The 20000-nt window shown below is 42.9% G+C and overlaps 1 protein-coding gene across 1 annotated transcript in view; it reads right to left on the bottom strand.

The window, feature by feature from the left end:
* Positions 1-6749, bottom strand: part of LOC107387381 (glomulin) — an 18954-nt gene extending 12205 nt beyond the window's left edge. Inside the window, exons 1-10 of the mRNA XM_054749641.2 lie at positions 6547-6749; positions 6131-6256; positions 4483-4593; positions 4170-4278; positions 2230-2479; positions 1962-2052; positions 1722-1888; positions 1299-1352; positions 1185-1215; positions 996-1085 (exon numbers count right to left, since the gene is read on the bottom strand). Of these exons, the coding sequence (XP_054605616.2) occupies positions 996-1085; positions 1185-1215; positions 1299-1352; positions 1722-1888; positions 1962-2052; positions 2230-2479; positions 4170-4278; positions 4483-4593; positions 6131-6256; positions 6547-6588 (1071 nt within the window). The 5' untranslated portion in view covers positions 6589-6749. The remainder of the gene's footprint in view (positions 1-995; positions 1086-1184; positions 1216-1298; positions 1353-1721; positions 1889-1961; positions 2053-2229; positions 2480-4169; positions 4279-4482; positions 4594-6130; positions 6257-6546) is intronic.
* Between the last annotated feature and the right edge of the window lie 13251 nt (positions 6750-20000).

The following is a 20000-nucleotide window of genomic DNA, read 5'->3' as shown; positions in this document are numbered from 1 at the left end:
GATAGATAGATAGATAGATAGATAGATAGATAGATAGATAGATAGATAGATAGATAGATAGATAGGTATATAGATAGATAGATAGATAGGTATATAGATAGATAGATAGATAGATAGATAGATAGATAGATAGATAGATAGATAGATAGATAGATAGATAGATAGATAGATAGATAGATAGATAGATAGATAGATAGATAGATAGATAGATAGATAGGTATATAGATAGATAGATAGGTATATAGATAGATAGATAGGTATATAGATAGATAGATAGGTAGATAGATAGATAGATAGATAGGTATATAGATAGATAGATAGATAGATAGATAGATAGATAGATAGATAGATAGATAGATAGATAGATAGATAGATAGATAGATAGATAGATAGGTATATAGATAGATAGATAGATAGATAGATAGATAGATAGATAGATAGATAGATAGATAGATAGTTAGATAGATAGGTAGATAGATAGTTAGATAGATAGATAGATAGATAGATAGATAGATAGATAGATAGATAGATAGATAGATAGATAGATAGATAGGTAGATAGATAGATAGGTAGATAGATAGATAGGTAGATAGATAGTTAGATAGATAGATAGATAGTTAGATAGATAGGTAGATAGATAGATAGGTAGATAGATAGATAGATAGATAGATAGATAGATAGATAGATATAGATACTTATTTGGACATTCAACTGACAGATAAGAGCTCGGCGAACACCCCCCCCCCCCCCCCCCCGCCTGCCATCACTTGCAGCACGATGAAAAATTAAAACACCCGCGCCATAATAATAAACAAAAAACATTCAATTTGGCTCCTACGTGGTCCCTGAATAAGCAAATAATCCTAAACTCTTCTGATTAAACATTCACAGATCAATCAGGTTGATATTTCATATTTATATGGATTATCACATCGTGTTGGTCATAATTTTATGTAGTAGTTACGCTACAAAGCCTGACACTACACATGGTTTACCTGTGGTGCTTTACCGAAGCTTTTCAACTCCAGGAGACCCACCGGAAGGCTGTTGTCTTCTACCTTCTCCAAGCTTTTTGAAAATAGTGCCTAAGTCATGCGAGAGAAAGATAACCAGTAAAGCTCAGCCTCCTGCTTCAGTTCCTGGTCTCGTCACTGAAATCTCTCTGCACGTCCAACAGCTCTCACCAGTCCTTTGAGCAAATGTGACTCTTTTTTGCTTTCAAAGACAAGACGCAAACAGTTAGATCGTCAGTATTTAAAACCAAGACTCTTCTCCATCAGACCGCGCTGGTAGCATACCTACTGAGGAGATGATTGATGTGCTCCATGTTGCCCTGAAGAATAAACACGGGACTGGAATGGCAGGGAGAGTTGAATGAAAATACATTTTACAGTTAAATTCATGGACGTAATTTTTGGGGGGGGACAGTGGGGACATGTCCCCCCCACACACACACACACACACTTTTTCCAAAGTCAAGTTTTGACCCCTGCACTTTTTACCATCCAAAAATAATATTACACTATATTAAATTGACACTGGCTGAGCACTAGGACCAAGCGGAAAACAACCGTTGAAGCCGGTTTCCCATTAGAACATACTGTAAAGATATACCCCCCCCCCCCCCCCCCCACCTCTAAAGTGAAAATTACGTCCTTGGTTCAGTTACATGTTATGTAGAAATGTAAAAAAAAACAGATGGACAACTGCTTCTGTCTCACCTGAACACTGCTGGGAAGCCCTCCATGCTGATGAGCTGGACGAACAGCAGGTAGGCCAAACATGCTCTAGATTCCTTGGACAGACTGTTGTCTATCAGAGTTCCTCTCCTCCAGGACGTGAAGAACAGCAGCCCAGAAAGAGACTCTTTGGTGGCAGATAGGATCCCCTGCAGCAAACATCAGTTAATTTGAGCGAAAATAACCCTTTGCTATGAAAAACATCTAAATAAAGGCTCACACCATGATCTCCACCGCGTGCAGCCACAATGCTGATTTTCTGCCTCGGTTCAGATCAGCTTCAAGCAAAGGTTCCCTCAAGCTCCTCATGCAGCTACATCAGACAAAAACACATTTCAAAATAAAACTTTCCCAACCTTTTTTTTTTATCAAACTTTACATCCTTGTACAACTTTTTTACAGAAACATCTGAAGCTTTGCTAGCTGAAGAGCACACACTCCAGTTTATCCAGTCAAAACGATTCGGTTCACAGGTGAGACTAAAACGTACAACTTCAGAAGTTCAGTCTTCATCTCCTCATCTTCATCTGAACTCATCAAGTTTTCATCCTTCTTCTTCACTTCTTCCACAAAAGGCTGAGCGAGCATGGTCAAGGCGCGGCAGCATCGACACAGACCGTACTGGTCAGCCTCTTCCTGCTGCTGCGTGTACGGGACGGGCAGCCAGGACAGCTGCTTCTGCAGGGCTGATAGAACCAGACCCACACCGGCTGCCTTCCTCTCATCCAGCTGGAGAAGAACTTGGAAAAACAAGGAAAGGTTTCTGTTATTTATCATCCCTCTCTACCTTGTTGATAATTACGTGCTGTAGAGGGAGCCAAACTTCATGTTTTGGAAAAGCTGCAGTAAATCATTCACACTCTTTGCATGCACAGTTCTAACTTTATTATTCATTAATTATCATAAAAGTGGTTTAATGCAACAACCGTGCTGATAAAAGATGTCCACAATCACTCTGTAAATGTACATTATACATTGTATTAGGAAACAATGGCAATGTTTCCTTTGGGCGACAATGTTTAGTGGGACATAAATATTTTACAGGTTTCATTTATGTCACGTTTTGGAGGGATGTTAGAGCCCAAAGTGCAGAAACCCAGGATGACACGAGGCAGGAGTTGAAATAAAGAAAATCCTTTTACTGTAGGATTTTTACTAACTAACTTTTACTAACCCTAACCCATCCAAAATAAAAAGAATAAATCCAAAGGCAGGGAGCCAACATCCAAAAATACCAGAGGAACGGGCAGACTGACAGAATAAATCACACTGATAAACAACAACAATGGACCGACAAGACACAGAGACAAGACAGGGCTTAAATACACTGGGGCATAATGGGAGGCAGATGAGCTGCAGGTGTGTGGAGTGTGGGGGGAGGACCGGGTGAAAGCAATGACCAATCAGGGAAGAAACTAACATGACCTAAAAGTGAACCTAAAAACAGAAAAGCAACCATATAACTAAAATTCTAAAAGGAAGGAGAACTACAAAAACCAGTGAGACAAAACATATTAAAGAGACTAATAAAAATGAAAAGCTGAAACTACAAACACTGCAGAGGGGTGACTTGAGAAGCAAAAGGCCCTGTCCACACGTAGCCGGGGATCTGCCAAAACGTAGATATTTTTCTACGTTTTGGCCTGTCATCCACACGAAAACGGAGTTTTTTCACACGAAAACGGATCTTTTTAAAAACTTCGGCCAAAGTGAAGATCTGCGTTTTCTCCGTTTTGGGTGTCTGCGTGTGGACAGACAAAACCGGAGTTTTAAGGTCCGCAACGTCACTTTCCGCGACAAAAAAATGCTGACATCACGTGTGCGACCTGTGTTTACACTAGCCGACAGCACGGATGCCCTCAGAGCTGTGCTCGCTTTATCAATTCTCCAAGCGCTTTTTGCTTGTTTGTTTTTTCAAGCGGAATTACTGCTCCTTGCGGAAGACCACAGATGAAGGATGAGGTTAAGAACGGGGGAAGTACTGCCGCCTACAGGTCTGGCATGTCCTTAACAACATATTTATCCGGGTACGTGTGGACAGAGTTTCTTTTTAAAACGCAGTGGTGTGGATGCACGTTTTTGGAGGGGCGGATATTTGTTTTTAAAAAACCCGGCTATGTGTGGACTAGGCCTAACATGACCTAAAAGTGAACCTAAAAACAGAAAAGCAACCATATAACTAAAATTCTAAAGGGAAGGAGAACTACAAAAACCGGTGGGACAAAACATATTAAAGAGACTAATAAAAATTAAAAGCTGAAACTACAAACACTGCAGAGGGGTGACTGGAGACGACTAAAGGAACACAGGAGACACATAAATGAGACGCAGACAAAGGACACATGAGGGCGCTATGAAACACAAAAGGAGAACCTGGAGTGGGAACTGGAGGGGCTGGGGAACAAAGGGACACAGAACATGACAATTTACCTGTCTGAAGGTGCGGGAGAAGGGCTAATATGGTCTCGGAAATGACACCTGGATCAGTGTTTTCAATCACTTCAAGGAAGCTCTGCATGAGTTTATTTGGGCTGCAAGTCTATAAATAGAGCAGATGGTTAAGATAAGTTTAAATTAAAACTAAAATAAGTTATTTTTTCATCTTGTATGTCACAGATGTACACACACAATAATTGTGTCATGACTGGGTTACCATCAGATGTCGAGAATCATTTCATTATTATTATATTTTCGATCCTTTTATTTGTAGATCTTCAGACTGAAGATGGTTGTTTGAACCTACCTTGGTCAACTGTGTGATGGCAGCCTGGCAGTGATCATGGCTCTCCTTGTTTTTAACCACTTCACTTACAAGAGGTGCCAGGAGGCCACACCCCATCGACTTCACAATAACCTATGGGCATTAAAAAGAAGGTCCCTTAATACTGTATGCTTTTAAATGTGTTACTGCATAAAAAGGAACAGGTGTCAAGAATCGGGGCGACGGTGGCACAAGAGTTAAGTGCTCGCCCCGTAATCGGAAGGTTGCAGGTTTGAGCCCCGCTCAGTCTGTCGCTGTCGTTGTGTCCTTGGGCAAGACACTTAACCCACGTTGCCTGCTGGTGGTGGTCGGAGGGACCGGTGGCGCCAGTGCTCGGCAGCCTCGCCTCTGTCAGTGCGCCCCAGGGCAGCTGTGGCTACATCGTAGCTCATCCCCACCAGTGTGTGAATGTGTGTGTGAATGGGTGAATGACTGATTGTGTTGTAAAGCGCCTTGGGGGGTTCCAGGACTCTAGAAGGCGCTATATCAAATACAGGCCATTGCTTGGCCTAATCTTGCCACGCTACAGCCTGGCACCACCCATAGGGACAGCAGTAGCTCAAGCGGTAGAGCAGATGGTGCAGCAATCAGAAGGTTGTAGGTTCAATCCAGAGGACGTTGTTGTCGGAGGGACCAGTGGTGCCTGTGTTCAGCAGTCTCACTTCCATCAGGGCACTCCAGGGCACCTGTGGCTACATTTCAGCTCTGTGAGTCTGCATGGGTGGATGCCTTGGGAGGTTGTAGAACCCTAAGAAGTCTTAGAACCCCCCCCCCCAAGACACTTTACATCACAATCACTCACACAGATTCTCACCCTGGTGGTGATGAGTTACAATGTAGCCACAGCTGCCCTGGGGCACACTGACAGAGGCGGGGCTGCCGCCGGTCCATCTGGCCACCGCCAGCAGGCCAGGTGGGTTAAGCGTCTGTGTCAGGAGCTGGGAGAGATCCCGCATGACTGGACAACCCGCTCTACCTACTGCTGCCTCAGTGGTAGGACACGTTTTTTTGTGGCGTGAAGCTTTCGTTAGAACTGGAGTAGACATACGCTTTGGGAGGTTTGAGTTTATTTGGAATTTCATACAAACTTTCTTCTGAAGAACTGAGATGTTTATAATGTTTGTGCCAGTAACTAAACTTTCATCCAGAATTAAATAATGAAAGAGGAAATAGTAACAAAATGAGTGCGTGCGTGCGTGTCTGCATGCTCTGTCTTCTCGATCCCCAGTGAGTCGTGGAGGACGGCTGCTTATACTGAGCCAGGATTCTCTGGAGGTTTCTTCCTGTTAAAAGGGAGTTTTCCTCTCCACTGTCACTGCATGCTTGCTTAGTATGAGGATTGCTGTATAGTCACTGACACTAGTCAGTGACTTGATGCAATTTGCTGGGTTCCTTATATAGGAAACATTATTTCTGATTGGCTTAATGAACTGTGAATTGGAATATTTATTATGTGAAGTGCCTTGAGACGACTCTTGTCGTGATTTGGCGCTTTATAAATAAACTTGAATTGAATTGAATTGAATTGAGTAAACAACTGCAGGAAGTGCGGAAAGGAGGGACTTTCAGCCTGATCTCACTTCCCTTCTGCGAGGAGAGACAACAGAGGATGGAGCTGCAGTGAAAGTACCTGGTTTTTCTCATCCTGAACAAATTTCAGGAGTCGTTCGCCGTCACCTTCATTTAGACAGGCTGCTCCAACCGTCTGGAGCTGCTCACACCCCTCCAGCTTCAAATCCTCTTCCGGAGTGTCTCGCTGAACACAGGAAGAAGGATTATCAAATATGCTGCTCTAGTCTGACTTATTAATAATAAACACTTTATCTAAAAGCTATTCTGTTTGTTATATATAAATAAACAACTACGAGTACTTTAATGTAAAACAAGGCCCGGACACTGCTTTAGTGCTAGTAGCTAATTTATCAAAGCAGACAAGATTTAAAGTTTCCCATAAACACAAAATCCTGCAGCCAGGCAGCGCTGGTAGTCCTGCAATTAATCCTCTCATCTTATTTGTGTTGTGCCGATGCAATATCGTTGACTTACCCATCCCTGGATCATCTCATTCACTTTATCTTCACTCATCATCAGTGTTCCCTCAGCCCACACAAACAATCCTATTACCAATATGTCTTCTTTTCACCAAAGCACAATAGATGTTGTGGATTTCAAGTCCAAATGACCACATGTACAGCTCTCCGGGCATCTCAGGGGAGAGAAGCCAACTCAGTGTGTCAGAAGCAGCAGGGTAAACCTCTTAGGCTCCTTTGTGCTGCGCTCATAATAGGATTACAGCAGAGTGCTTCTACGTGGTCGCAGGAGAGGTGGACTTGTCCGGAAGGATCCAGTCAGGATCAGTCGTGAGGTAAATAGTGCAAAAAAAAAGTTTCTGTTTATAGGGGAAAGAAAACATCCAACAGAAAACCCCAAAGTGGAAAAAAAGACAGTACGAGTATCAGTTATCCTTGAAGAAGAGAGAATACAGATCGTTTGAGAACAAGAGATGTTTTCTGTATTTGTTTGGGATGTTATTATGAATCTCATATCTGCTTTATGCAGATGATGTGGTCCTCCTAGCTTCATCAGGCTCTGACCTACAGCTCTTGTTAGGGAGGTTTGCAGCCGACTGTGAAGCAGCTGGGATGGGGATCAGCACCTCCAAGTCTGAGACCATAGTTCTAGACAGGAAAAAGGCGGCTTGCCAGCTTTAGGTCGGAAGAGAGGTCCTGCCTCAAGCGGAGGAGTTCAAGTATCTCGGGATCTTGTTCACAAGTGAGGGAAGGAGGGAGATTGACAGATGCCTTGATGCGGACGCCGAACCGGTCTGTTGTGGTGGAGAAGGAGCTGAGCCGGAAAGCAAGGCTCTCGATTTGCCAGTCAGTCTACCGCCCAGTCCTCACCTATGGTCATGAGCTTTGGGTAATGACTGAAAGAACGAGATCACAGATGCAAGCGGCCAAAATGAGTTTTCTCAACGGGGTGGCTGGGCTCAGCCTTAGGGTGATGGAGCTCGGACATTCGGGAGAGACTCGGAGTAGAGCCGCTGCTCCTCCATATCAAGAGGAGTCAGTTGAGGTGGTTTGGGCATCTTGTTAGGATGCCTCCTGGACGCCTCCCCAGGAAAGTGTTGCAGGCATGTCCTGCCGGCAGGAGGCCCCCTGGTCCACCCAGGACACGTTGGAGAAAGCACGTCTCCGACCTGGCCTAGGAACGCCTCGGGGTCTTATCGGAGGAGCTGGTGGAGGTGGCCGGGGAGAGGACGGTCTGGAACTCAGAACCCAGACCCAGATGGGCGGAAGAAGACGAGACGAGAAACGAGATGTTTTGTTAGTCCATTTGTCAAAAATGGAGACAAAATCTCTTTTAAAGTGAGCTCACACCTGTTATTTCAGTGGGTTAAATCTGCTGCGGTCTCTAGTAGAAATGAATCATTTTCTGTAGGAATAAAGCTCAGGCGCTCCTGTTTCAGGAAGCAGAAGCTTGTCAGAGAAAACCAAAGGATTTGGAGTCTTACTCCTTTTATTCGTGACTTGGATAACAGCAACGGGACTCTTCCCCTCGTCCTGTTCGCTCTGTGAGCCATGATGGATGAGTCCATGAATGCTAACTGAAAGTGTGACATAGATCTGTCAGCTTTTGCTGACCCAAGAGTTTCCCGTCTATTTTCTTTCAGTGGCTAATGCAGAAAATACAGGTAGAAGACTATTTTCATGCTCAGCCTGCATATGTAACTTGGAGAGACCAATCGTGTTCAAAAATAACAACATGTAATACACTTTACTCAGTGAAGCTCACCTTCATAAGATATTGTGATGAGAAACAACTACCAGGTCCATTAAACCGTTTCAGTTTCTAAGTTACATTTTAGAGCACATTCTCTTGGCCTAGCAGTGAGTCCCAAACCTTGTACAATTCCTCAGATTTCCTGTCAGCCTCCTAAATCATTAGCTTTTTGGATTTCATGCCATGTGGGCAAGCCTATAAAACTGTGCAAAAAAAATTTTAAAAAAGGCATACACATGTAATGGCTAAAGCACCGCTTTAGCATGACAACTCAGGTGCTGCAGTCATAAATGTAACTCTGAAGGAGGAGGGATTAATCCTGAGAACAGCTTCTCAGGTCTGGATCCTCTTTCCCCTCTGTTTTCTAAAACCTGTCCAATCACTGACTTCCTGCTCCATCCTGACATCATCAGCCGTGGGACACCTCCATCCTGATTTTCAGTAGGTGGAGGAGCGTGTTTGAACGGTCGGATTTAGCCGACATCTGCTGTTGAGGTTTACTCTTTGTATTAATGCTTGATGAAAGCTTCAGACAAAAGCCACAAAGCAAACACACACTCACTCACACACACACACACACACACACACTGTCGCCAAAGCTCCATGTTTGTCCAGGATTTTGTTGTTCTTAATCGACATCTGAAGAGATTTTATTTCAACACAGCTCCTGCAAGCAGGAAAAACTAAAGCAAACAACAGGAAACATTTTTATGAACCAAAATCAAAATAACTTAGTTCTTAGTTTAGCGACAGGCAGCATACTTTCTGCTTTTAAAGGTGGCTTGAGCTGACGATAAAGACAGGATGTGTTATGTTTTGATGAATGTGAAGACGCTCTTGCCGCCTCATCGCTCTGATTGCTTTATCCTAATAAGCACCTGTTGGGCTGATGCAGCGGACCCTGTCTGACTCAGGGGGGAGCCGCTTGTCTGACCAGGAGCTGAAAACGCGCTCGTCACAACCCAACAGGACACATTTAGGCTGACACAGCTTTTAGAGAGGTAGAGCCTCACATATCTCCGTGTATGTGTGAGTACATGGATGAGACATCTTTATGTTTATTTATTCTGTTGTTTTGACTTTAAGCTCTGCACAAGAACTCCTGTGTACCACAACTTTTTATATGTGTGCAAATCACAAAAAAGAACATATCTACCCAAAACCTACGAAGGGGGGGGGGGGGGGGGGGGCAGCTGGTGCCTATCTCCAGCGGTCAATGGACAATCAGGCGGGGTACACCCCACCCAGAACAGAGAGCCAGTCTATCACAGGGCAACACAGAGACACACAGGACAAACAGCCGTGCACACACACACCTCAGGACAATTTAGACAGACCAGTTAACCCGACAGTCATGTTTTTTGGACTGTGGGAGGAAGCCGGAGCACCTGGAGAGAACCCACGTAAGCACAGGGAGAACATGCAAACTCCATGCAGAAAGATCCCAGGCCGGGAAGCGTACCCAGGACCTTCTTGCTGCAAGGCAACGGCTCTAACCACTGCGCCACTGCGCAGCCTCCAGCAAGAACATAAAACATTAAATCAACCTGACAACAGCAGATTATAAAATCTAATTTAAAGGTACAAATAAAATTAGACGTAGGAAATAAAATTAAAAAGACAAAGTTAAAGGGAGAATAGCTACAGAGTGGCTGCATGGTGTCGCAGTGGTTAGCACTGTTGCCTCGCAGCAAGAAGGTTGCAGGTTCGAAACTCGGCTGCAGCCTTTCTGCGTGGAGCTGCGTGTTCTCCCCACGCATGCGTGGGTTTCCTCCGGGTACTCCGGTCTCCCCCAATGATCACAACATGCCCTACAGGTTATAAATTGTAAGACGCTTTGGATAAAAGCGTCTGCTAAACGAATAAGGTGCAGCATAAGAAACATTCATTTAAAGGCTGATGAACACATGAATGAAGGAGCAGAATCTGCAGAATCTACACACCAGTAGTGAGAGTTCTGTGTTGGAACAATCAGAGTCCAGAAAAATGTGGGAGGTGTTCACAAAGTCCCCTGGCCTCACATCTGTTGCTAGGATACCAAAGAAGACAAATTCACATATTATGTGTTGTAAACATGATGTAACTGTCGATGTTAATATACTGATATTAAAGTGTGGCATGACTGTCACCATTAACTCATCAAGTAGATTCATTTGGTGTATTTAAGATCTGAAATAATACATTTCAACAATAAACAGTTGCTTTGATTCATTATTACTGTCATTGTTCCATGATTGTAATTAATCTGTAAAGCTAGGAATTCACTGTATAAAAGAGAATATGATTATTTTATTAGTAAACTTAAAACATCTTCTGAAGGAGTCTTGTGACTTGCAGCACAGATAAAACAGGTAATGGTGGTTTCCCAGATGGTGAGGTCATGAACAAGCACGTGTTCTGGTTTGGAAACCAGACAGTTGACCTGGTGAAGATGGCTGGGTAGTGTAATGGCCTTTACATTCCCAGGCTTTCTTACGCTACACCTGCAAAATCACATCAGTGTAACTTCTTCTGAAATGGTGTTTTGTTTTCAAACGACTCGCACAAACCATCCGTGGACATTCATAAGAACCAGCTGAACACTGATGCTTTACCAAGTACATTTTACTGTATTTTCACACATAAACAATGTACAGTTTCTATCCAAACCAACACAATGTTGCATACGCGGTGGTCTACATATACAAACAGAAGAATGTATTGTATGAATGTAACGTGATGGAGGAGCTATTCCGCCGAAGGTTATTTCCCTCTCTCCTCAGGAAGAACTAATCTGCATGAGACTGCCTCGAGGTCATGCATCTGCTTCTAAACTGCTTCCTTTGCAGCTCAAGAGAAGAATAAAGACAAAGAACTCTTTCTTTTATAAATCAGAAGAACTCTATTTTTAATAAAGCTAATCAAACAAAGCGTTAGTCAATAAAAAAATGTGAACCAATCTTAATTACTTGATATGATAATCCTATAGAATATAATAAGTAATATACCTTTAAATATTTCCACTAGAGACTGATCACACGAAAGGTTAAGTCACATCACACATTGCTTTTACTGATCCAATCAGAATCTTCCAGATCTGACGGAGGCGTGGTTTTGGTGGTGCTTGGTAAATCTGTCATCTTTTCATTTGACTGTAAATCAAAACATCCAAATTATAAAACCATGCCCACGTCATCTTTAACGCGAGTTCAAAGCGTTCTAGAGAAGTTGTCGGAGTGGCCAATCCGTAACTTTCCTCTTCAGCCAAAAGAACCAACGACAAGCTGGATAAAATCTGTTGCTGTTCCAACTGCTGCAACGGTTCCTTTCAGAATAAAAGCTGAACCATCACGACCCCGTTTTGGGTCTCGCTAGATGCCAATAAAACTGTCGTGACCCGGAAGTATCTCAAGACTGGTCTGGTCGGCGACCGCTGCTTTTCCAACCGGCTTCGGTTCCAGAGAGGGTCAAGCTGGACCTCGACGTTCCTGATCTAACGGGGACTTCCGCAAAGGGTACGTAGGCCGGCAGAATGGCGTCTCAATGTGTTTATGAATCTCCAAATCAAAGCTTAGCGCGAAGACATCACCTTCACTCCCATCAGAACTAATCGTTTCTCTGGATTTGCTGGTTCTGAACAACATTCCACACTACACCATTCTCCGTCTCACTTCACCTTAGTAACACCATACATTTAGTGTTTAAAGTTAGTCTAGTTTTAATTTGTTTAGTAATAAATCTTTAAACTTTTAAAACTTGACTCTTTTTCTTTTGTCTCTGAGTGAATACGAAGTTGTTACCTAATCCCTGCAATAAAAAGTTCCAATCTTCTGGTTTAAATTGTCCAAAGGTCCATAAGATTGATTTCATAGTTCCTATGGAATCTCACATTTTATGGTTCGTTAAATAATATGTAAATGTAATCGTTACAAATAGCATTTAGTCAAAACAAACAAATAAACAACTACGGTGAATCCTCTCCGGCTTTTATCTGGCCACAGTGCCTCAGCCACATCACAAGCTACGATGAACCGACTTTCATCCTGCACCACTAGTCTGATCACATTTGTGGAAATTAGGGATGCAACGATACCACTTTTTTCCAAACCGATACGATACCGATACTTGGATCTGGGTACTCGCCGATACCGATTACCAATACCGATACTTCTACCACACAAAAAAATGCAATGATTTGGAATACAGGTTTTATTTTCTTCTCTGCTTTCAACAGGAAAAGACTGGGAGGAAGATAAAAAGTAAAATACATGAATGGAAATCATCACAAAACTAAAATATTAGGTGAACAAAAATGACAAGTTACAGTGAAGCCATTTTCAAGCAACTGCATTGGTATCGGTTCCTGGTATTAGTTAACCTTTACCGATACCGATACTGGTACTGGTATTGGTATCTGTGCCGATACCGATACCAGTATCGTATCGGTGCATCCCTAGTGGAAATGTGTGTCGGATTTTGAGTTGCCGAGTTTAAAGATGACAGCTGGGTTTTACTTGTGTTCAATATTTTGCTGCCAGTGTTTACAGTTTGCTGCTCACGTGTGAGACGTGTTTAGGGGGAGAGAAAAAAGTGGTTGAGTTTAGCTAATTGTGGCTTAAGTGCCTGAACTGTGCTAAAGGTTTAGCCATTTCATTCAAAACACCAGTTTAGCATTTAGAGAATTTAGTTTGAAGAATGGAGTCAAATCAGGAAAACTGCAGCTGCATAAATGAAGCTTCTACTTTAGTCTCAATTATTGCTAATAAATAACCAGTACTGATGGCTGTGTCTCTCTAGTGGTTGCAACAACTGAGCACAGTATTTGTGGAGCCATAGAACAAAACCAGGCGGGGGTCCTTTGAGGATGTTATAAAGCCTCTCCATTTTCCTTTTTCGTGTGGTATTTCCTTGGTGACCTCTTAGAAAGCAGGAGGTTTTAAGTGAACTGTTTATCCCGTTAGCTTCCCCCGGAGACGCTGCTGCAAGCTCTGCTGTGCGCCCCAAACCTTTTCAAGCCCCGCTGTGCTTGTCAGGAAAAACTGACCTTGTTTTAGGGGCTCTCCCACAGGTCCTGCATTAGTAACGCGGCTGCTTCCTTTGCCACAAATATGAACTTGATTTTCAAACATTTTTATACAGTCCAGATTTGCCTTTTTGGCTGCTGTTTCACTATTTGCTAAACAGGTTTTCGCGTGACTTTAACTGCCGGATAAACTGAAGGGTCAAATTAAGCTAATCACACCTTCATGTTAGACAGGAAATGATGTGTAAACTTTGGGAAGTTTTTGAAAAAGCCTCTTTTTATTTGACAGACGTGTCTGTTTGGTAATGACCAGTACTGGTTTTTAAACTCATTCAGTCACTGACAGTAAGTTATTTTTATATAAAAATAAATAAATAAATGAATAACCCGCTTTTGTATAGCGCCTCTCAGAGTAAGGACTCCAAAGCGCTTTACACTACAGTGTATCATTCACCCATTCACACACACATTCATACACTGGTGGTGATGAGCTACGATGAAGCCACAGCTGCCCTGGGGCACACTGACAGAGGCGAGGCTGCCGAGCACAGGCGCCACCGGTCCCTCCGACCACCACCAGCAGGCAAGGTGGGTTAAGTGTCTTGCCCAAGGACACAACAGTGTGTGTGTGCGTGTGTGTGTGTGCCTGCTCTGTCTTCTTGATCCCCAGTGAGCCGTGGAGGATGGCTGCTTATACTGAGCCGGGATTCTCTGGAGGTTTCTTCCTGTTAAAAGGGAGTTTTCCTCTCCACTGTCACTGCATGCTTGCTTAGTATGAGGATTGCTGTATAGTCACTGACACTAGTCAGTGACTTGATGCAATTTGCTGGGTTCCTTATATAGGAAACATTATTTCTGATTGGCTTAATGAACTGACCTGAATTGGAATGTTTATTATGTGAAGTGCCTTGAGACGACTCTTGTCGTGATTTGGCGCTATATAAATAAACTTGAATTGAATTGAACAGCAGAATTCTCTGTCCGGAGCCGGGATTGAACAGGCAACCTTCCGATTACCGGACAACCCGCTCAACCTGTCGAGCTACTGCTGCCCTAATTATCATCACCATCCAAACCTTTTATTTCTCAGTGGGGTTGTGAGGAGCTGACCCAAACTCCAGCAGTCATCGGGTCGAAGAACTTGGGCATTCTGGACGGGTCTCCAGTCCATCACAGGGACACACATAGGGACAATTTCAAGTCACCAGTTAACCCTAGCATGCAAATATTTGAAGAACTTCACTTGTCTGGAAAGGTTGTAGGAGAAATCTAAAATAACTGGTATGACTGAACAAACCACACAACCTCTAGAATAATGTTCTTCACACAGATGAGGCCAAAGAGGAAACTTTGACCCATAAATCTGTTCCACGCTTGTATCAAACCAAAGAAGCTGCCCTTTGGAGACGAGCGACATTAATTAAATGGATTCACACAACTTTTTATGGTTACATTATTTTGTGATTTGGAAAATGCCACAAATCAGTAAAACTATTAGACAATGATTAGATTACAGTTCTCTTTTAATCCTGTAAAGATCTCACAATACTCTCATTGTGTCAGTCTCGGGGCGGAGTCAAGAGGATGGTCGTCCTGGGGGAAAACAGAGATACCCCAGTGAACTAAGAGCTAATGGAGACGTGGTCCCACCAGGGCTGAGCCTGACCTCGGCCCCTTTCTGTAAAAGCTTTGTCCCCCTGGCCAACCGGGGCAGAGAGAGATGGCAGCGATGCTGGTGCGGTCTGAGTGTGTTAGCGTGTTTAGGGAACATCTGTTTGTGATCTAGCAAAGGCTGCTGCGGCGTTGTAGCCTCATCCTTTTCACGTCTTTCAACACGCAGCAAGGCTGCTTTATGTAGTGTGCTTTGAGTTGAAAGCTCCCAAGGTGACACAAAGGCACAGGGCGGATGCCTCAGTCTGTGCTGGGCTGCAGCGTTTGTCCGACATGAAGCAAACACTGGGGAACCGCGTCAACAAATCCATCCCAGACTCCATAATTGCCTGCTCAACCCTTGGAAATCGGAGTTTTGATGTCACCTCCCAGTGTTGGGATGGTTTGAATCGATTCGCGCAGAGCGGACACCTCAGCAGACACAGATAACTGCTTCTCATCTGCTGTATCTCCTGGCTGTAGAGACTGACACCCTGTCGCTCCTTGATCAATAAGTAGCGGATGTCCTGGCTCTCAAACTCAGCCCGACACACTCTGCTATCACACACGGGGTTTGGGTCCCCCCCCCCCCCCACACACACACACACACAGCAGCAGGGTAAAGCTGCCCAGCAACTCCCTGAGGTGGACGAATTGGAGATGTTACATGTGAACTGGCTGTCAGAATGATTTTGTCATCTTCTCTTCTCTCTGGTGTTTAAAGATGCTGACACACTGCGTTTAGGGTACCATTCTTGTTGAAAGTGATGGAAGCTTTTAGCTTTTTTTTTTTCTTGAGTCCCTTTATCCATTTAAGGATTCAGCCGAGTGTTAACATTTCTGTGTCACCTGCCACAGATGTCTCCTGGCACTTTCTGCCCACCCACAGATTCTTTTCAGGTCATCTGATCAGCATCAGTTTGGAGTTTATAGTTTTATTTAAAGCCTTTTTTTAATGGAAAACTGGAGATGTTAAGTTTATATGATTAAAAAGTTATTTTATGATCTTTAACTTTGTCTTGAATTTATGAATGTGCTATTGTGTAACCTAGGGTCACCAGGCATGGGTGTTATTTTATGAAAATGTTCCTGTGAGTGTTGTAATCTCTTCATCGTAATACAGCACTATCCTATTGTGCGTCCACATCTGTGGTTGAAGGGCGACTAGGTAGTTTTGGCTTGCTTTTAGCACCCCCTAGCGACCGTTCAGTAGTACGGAAAGCAAAACTTATCTCCTGGCTGTGCGTTTGTCTTTTTAACACTTTTATTTGAACGCTGAAACGTCTCCCAGCCTTCCTTAGTGATTCGTCACAAAATCAGCTGTGTTCATGATCTAAAACATGCTGGAAGCAGATTGCAGCGCCAGACATGTCAGCTCAATTTTTTCTAAGTCCAACCAACCGGACCGGCACTCTGAAGTTGCAAATGTGGCATTCTGGTCACAGTGGGCAGAGAGGGTCTGAGTGACGTTTCATTAACCCGTAAAGGATCCTTTTAGCACATGCTGGCTCTGGAAAATTATTTTAAAATATGAAAAAGTTTTCCAAAAGTATAAGAGCTGGAAAACCGATAAGTCTGAATTTATTTAAAGAACCTGTTTCATTATCTTGCATTTCTTTTCACAAATGTTACATATTAATTTACTTTGACGCTCGCTTTTAAAGCCTCCATTTAGTTTGTCAATACTGCAAAGTAATGAAAAATAATTACAGCCTAATATTTATTTGTTTAGTACTTTTAAATAATTTTGGTCAAATACAGTCACTGCATTAACTAGTTTAATGTAGTGTGTGTTACGGCCACCAGCCTGGCCTCTTCAGGTGGAGGAGCCATCACCCAGCACCGGTGATGAGCCCGACATCGCCCCTCCTCCTCCTCCTCTCTTCCTGGCTGCTGAGGAGCACAGCTGAGCTGAACCTCTCTGACGAACCACACCTGGGATAGAAAGGCTGTGCCTTCAGCAGTCTGTGAAGCAGCGATGCAGGGGTTCTGCTGTCCGCCAGGCCTCAGAGTTTGTTTTAAACCCCTATTCTACTGCCTCACTTGTCCAGATTTAGGCTAACATCAGATTTTAACGATAGGCCCTATCAAATAAAAATGTTTTAAGCCTATTCTTATAAGTAGACAAAGTGTCTGCCTCACGGACTAAAGCTGGGAGCTGGTTCCACAGGAGAGGAGCCTGATAACTAAAAGATCTGCCTCCCATCCTAATTTTAGATATTCTCGGAACCACCAGTAAACCTGCAGTCTGAGAGCGAAGTGCTCGGTTAGGAACGTATGGAACAATCAGATCACTGATGCATGATGGAGCTTGATTATTAAGAGCTTTATATGTGAGAAGAAGGATCTTAAAATCTATTCTGAATTTAACAGGTAGCCAATGTAGGGAAGCTAAGACAGGAGAGATATGATCTCTCTTTTTAATTCTCATCAGAACTCTAGCTGCAGCAGTGACCAGTGACTTGATGCAATTTGCTGGGTTCCTTATATAGGAAACATTATTTCTGATTGGCTTAATGAACTGTGTGAAGTACCTTGAGACGACTCTTGTCGTGATTTGGTGCTGTATAAATAAACTTGAATTGAATTGAATTTGTTTTTGAAGAGGTTTAACTTTCATAGTCTTACTGAGTTGATGAACTTTAAAAAGCTAAACCTCTGATTGATCCAGAGGGATTGTTTTAAAGGTTAACTTGGTGATTCAATTTTATTGACTTAGGTTTTAAAACACCTTCTGTTCGGTAAAACTTTTAATATAAGTTTTAACCAGGTGTTTTTAATGTTAATTGGTCTTCTAATGTTAACCTTTTTGAGTTTTTTTTGTTAGGGTTTAATTTAATGCATGCTTGTTTTTAAACCTTTTAACAATTAAACCGTTTTTTAAATCCACTGTCATGTTTCTTAAGTTACCCCCTCCTTCACATTTTAACAGCACATGTCAGGGTTGTAACAAGTGTGTTAAACAGATTTTTCAGCTATATTTTAGCTCATTGAGTCTTTATTTTTTTTAGCTCTGTGTCAAAACGTTGTCACCTATTTAAAAGTATTTAAGATATCCCACCTTGTGATCGGGCCACGCTGGACCCATCTGATCAGTAGTTGTTCTGTTTCAGTCGCTGATGAGACTGTATTAGTGGATGGCATGTTCAAAATAGAGATAAAGGACAGAGTGAAGCAGGGCAGATCAGATTCAGCTTGGGGTCATTAATGTTTCAGAGGATGCCAGAGGGAGAACTGGAGAGGCTCTGCTCTGCCAGGATCCATTTCTTTTGACTAAAGCTTTGTCCTTTGGATCCGTCCGGTCGTGCGGGGGCCTGGTGTTGAGTGGCCTGTCTTTAACAAAAGAACCCAGATGTTGCTTTAAATGCATTAGGGCAACACTTATGAGAGGTTAATCAAAGATCCTCCAAAGACTTCCCTATTCCTGATGTGTTATCCTGCCCCAGTCCAACGAGGACCTCTGCAGTTGTGGAGGTGCTCACCATTCTCTCCTCCATCCTCTGATCCTCACAATGGCGCTCCTCCTGCTTTGATCCTGCTGCAGTCTGACACATGACCACATAGACCCCTGAATGGGCATTAGTGCAGGCTTCAGCACACTCAACATCTGTGCCTCCCAGCTCCGCCACCGCTCAAATCATTCATTAAATCAGAACACAAAAAGTAACTTTACTTGAATGCCTCAGTATAAATATTTCATCATGGCTGAGAATAAATCTTTTCCATTTTGTAGTGTTTCCTCCGACTGCAGGCGCTGCCTCGCCTCCCTCTCCTTACTGCTCTGACACATGCTCGGCTTGGTCATTTGTGAAATGGATCTTATGAATTTTTTAGAAAGATTTACAGCTACAATCAGGCCTAGTTAAAGAGATGACTCTTTCATGAAGTTACGTCTTGTTCTGGTATGCTCACTCACAAATCGTTTTCATAGATAATATAAGTAGAAAGATGTTTTATGTGTTGTCATGACAGAGGCCTTGAATCCTCCTGTATACACATGTTCCACTCTGGCTGGCTCATAGTTTTTTTGCATGGTGTGTATTTTTTTTTCTCGTGTTTATATTCTTGGAAGATCTGTTGGATACTTCAGAGAGGATGAATACGTGTTTAGACTTTTAAACATCTCTTCTTGTTAGAAAACTTTCTCACAAACCACCTGATGGATTTTGGTCCAACTCTCAGAAAGTAGTCTGTGAATGTGTGTCTATGTCAGAAGCTGCTCGGCCATAGGAGGTAGGGATGGGTACCTTTGATATTTGAATCGATCCGGTACTAACTCCCGGTACCTACGAATCGATACCGGTACTTAACGGTACCAATTTTCAATACTTTTGAGTGTTTATTATTTTAATTCTCTTTTATAATTAAATATATATTTTTCTCAATATATAACCATAATTGATACATATCACGATAAATAACATTCAACTGTTTGTATTTTAACATCGTCCTTGTAGTTTTATAAGCTGATGATTAAACTGAAGCAAACATCTTTACTGTGAACTAAATTTACTGTGTATCTTCATTCCGTTTGCCGTCCTTTTTCATTTGATTTTTCCTACTGGGAAGTTAGAATTTCCGAGGAGAAAGCGAACGCACCATTAGCTGATAACAACGGTGGCAATGGAAGCTAACATATCAAGCTAACGTTATCTTAAACCGTTTATTTAACTGCTGAAGCAGATTAAAACGATGATGCCTCACACTTAGATCGTTGTCGCTGGTTTCATCTTCACCCAATCACCTGTAGCATTTAGTAAAGTGAAGCCAAACTTTAGAGCGCGTTCATGTTCTTCTAGTCGGAAATTCGGAGTTCCGAGGAGAAAGCGAACGCACCATTAGCGAAACGGAAGCTAACATATCAAGATAACGTTATATTAAACATTTTATTTACCTACCGGAGCAGATTAAGATGAGGACGTCTCACTTAGATCGCTGTCGCTGGTTTCATCATCACCCAGTTACCCATCACATTTAGTGAAGTGGACCCAAGCTTTAGCGTGCGTTCTTTCTACCATGCTGCTCTGTTTACAACTGGCTCGCAGCGAGCGACGACATAACGCTC

The sequence above is a fragment of the Nothobranchius furzeri genome, chromosome 16 (genome assembly GCF_043380555.1).
Source record: "Nothobranchius furzeri strain GRZ-AD chromosome 16, NfurGRZ-RIMD1, whole genome shotgun sequence".
Classification (NCBI taxonomy): Eukaryota; Metazoa; Chordata; class Actinopteri; order Cyprinodontiformes; family Nothobranchiidae; genus Nothobranchius; species Nothobranchius furzeri.
This window is presented reverse-complemented; position numbering and strand designations above follow the sequence as displayed.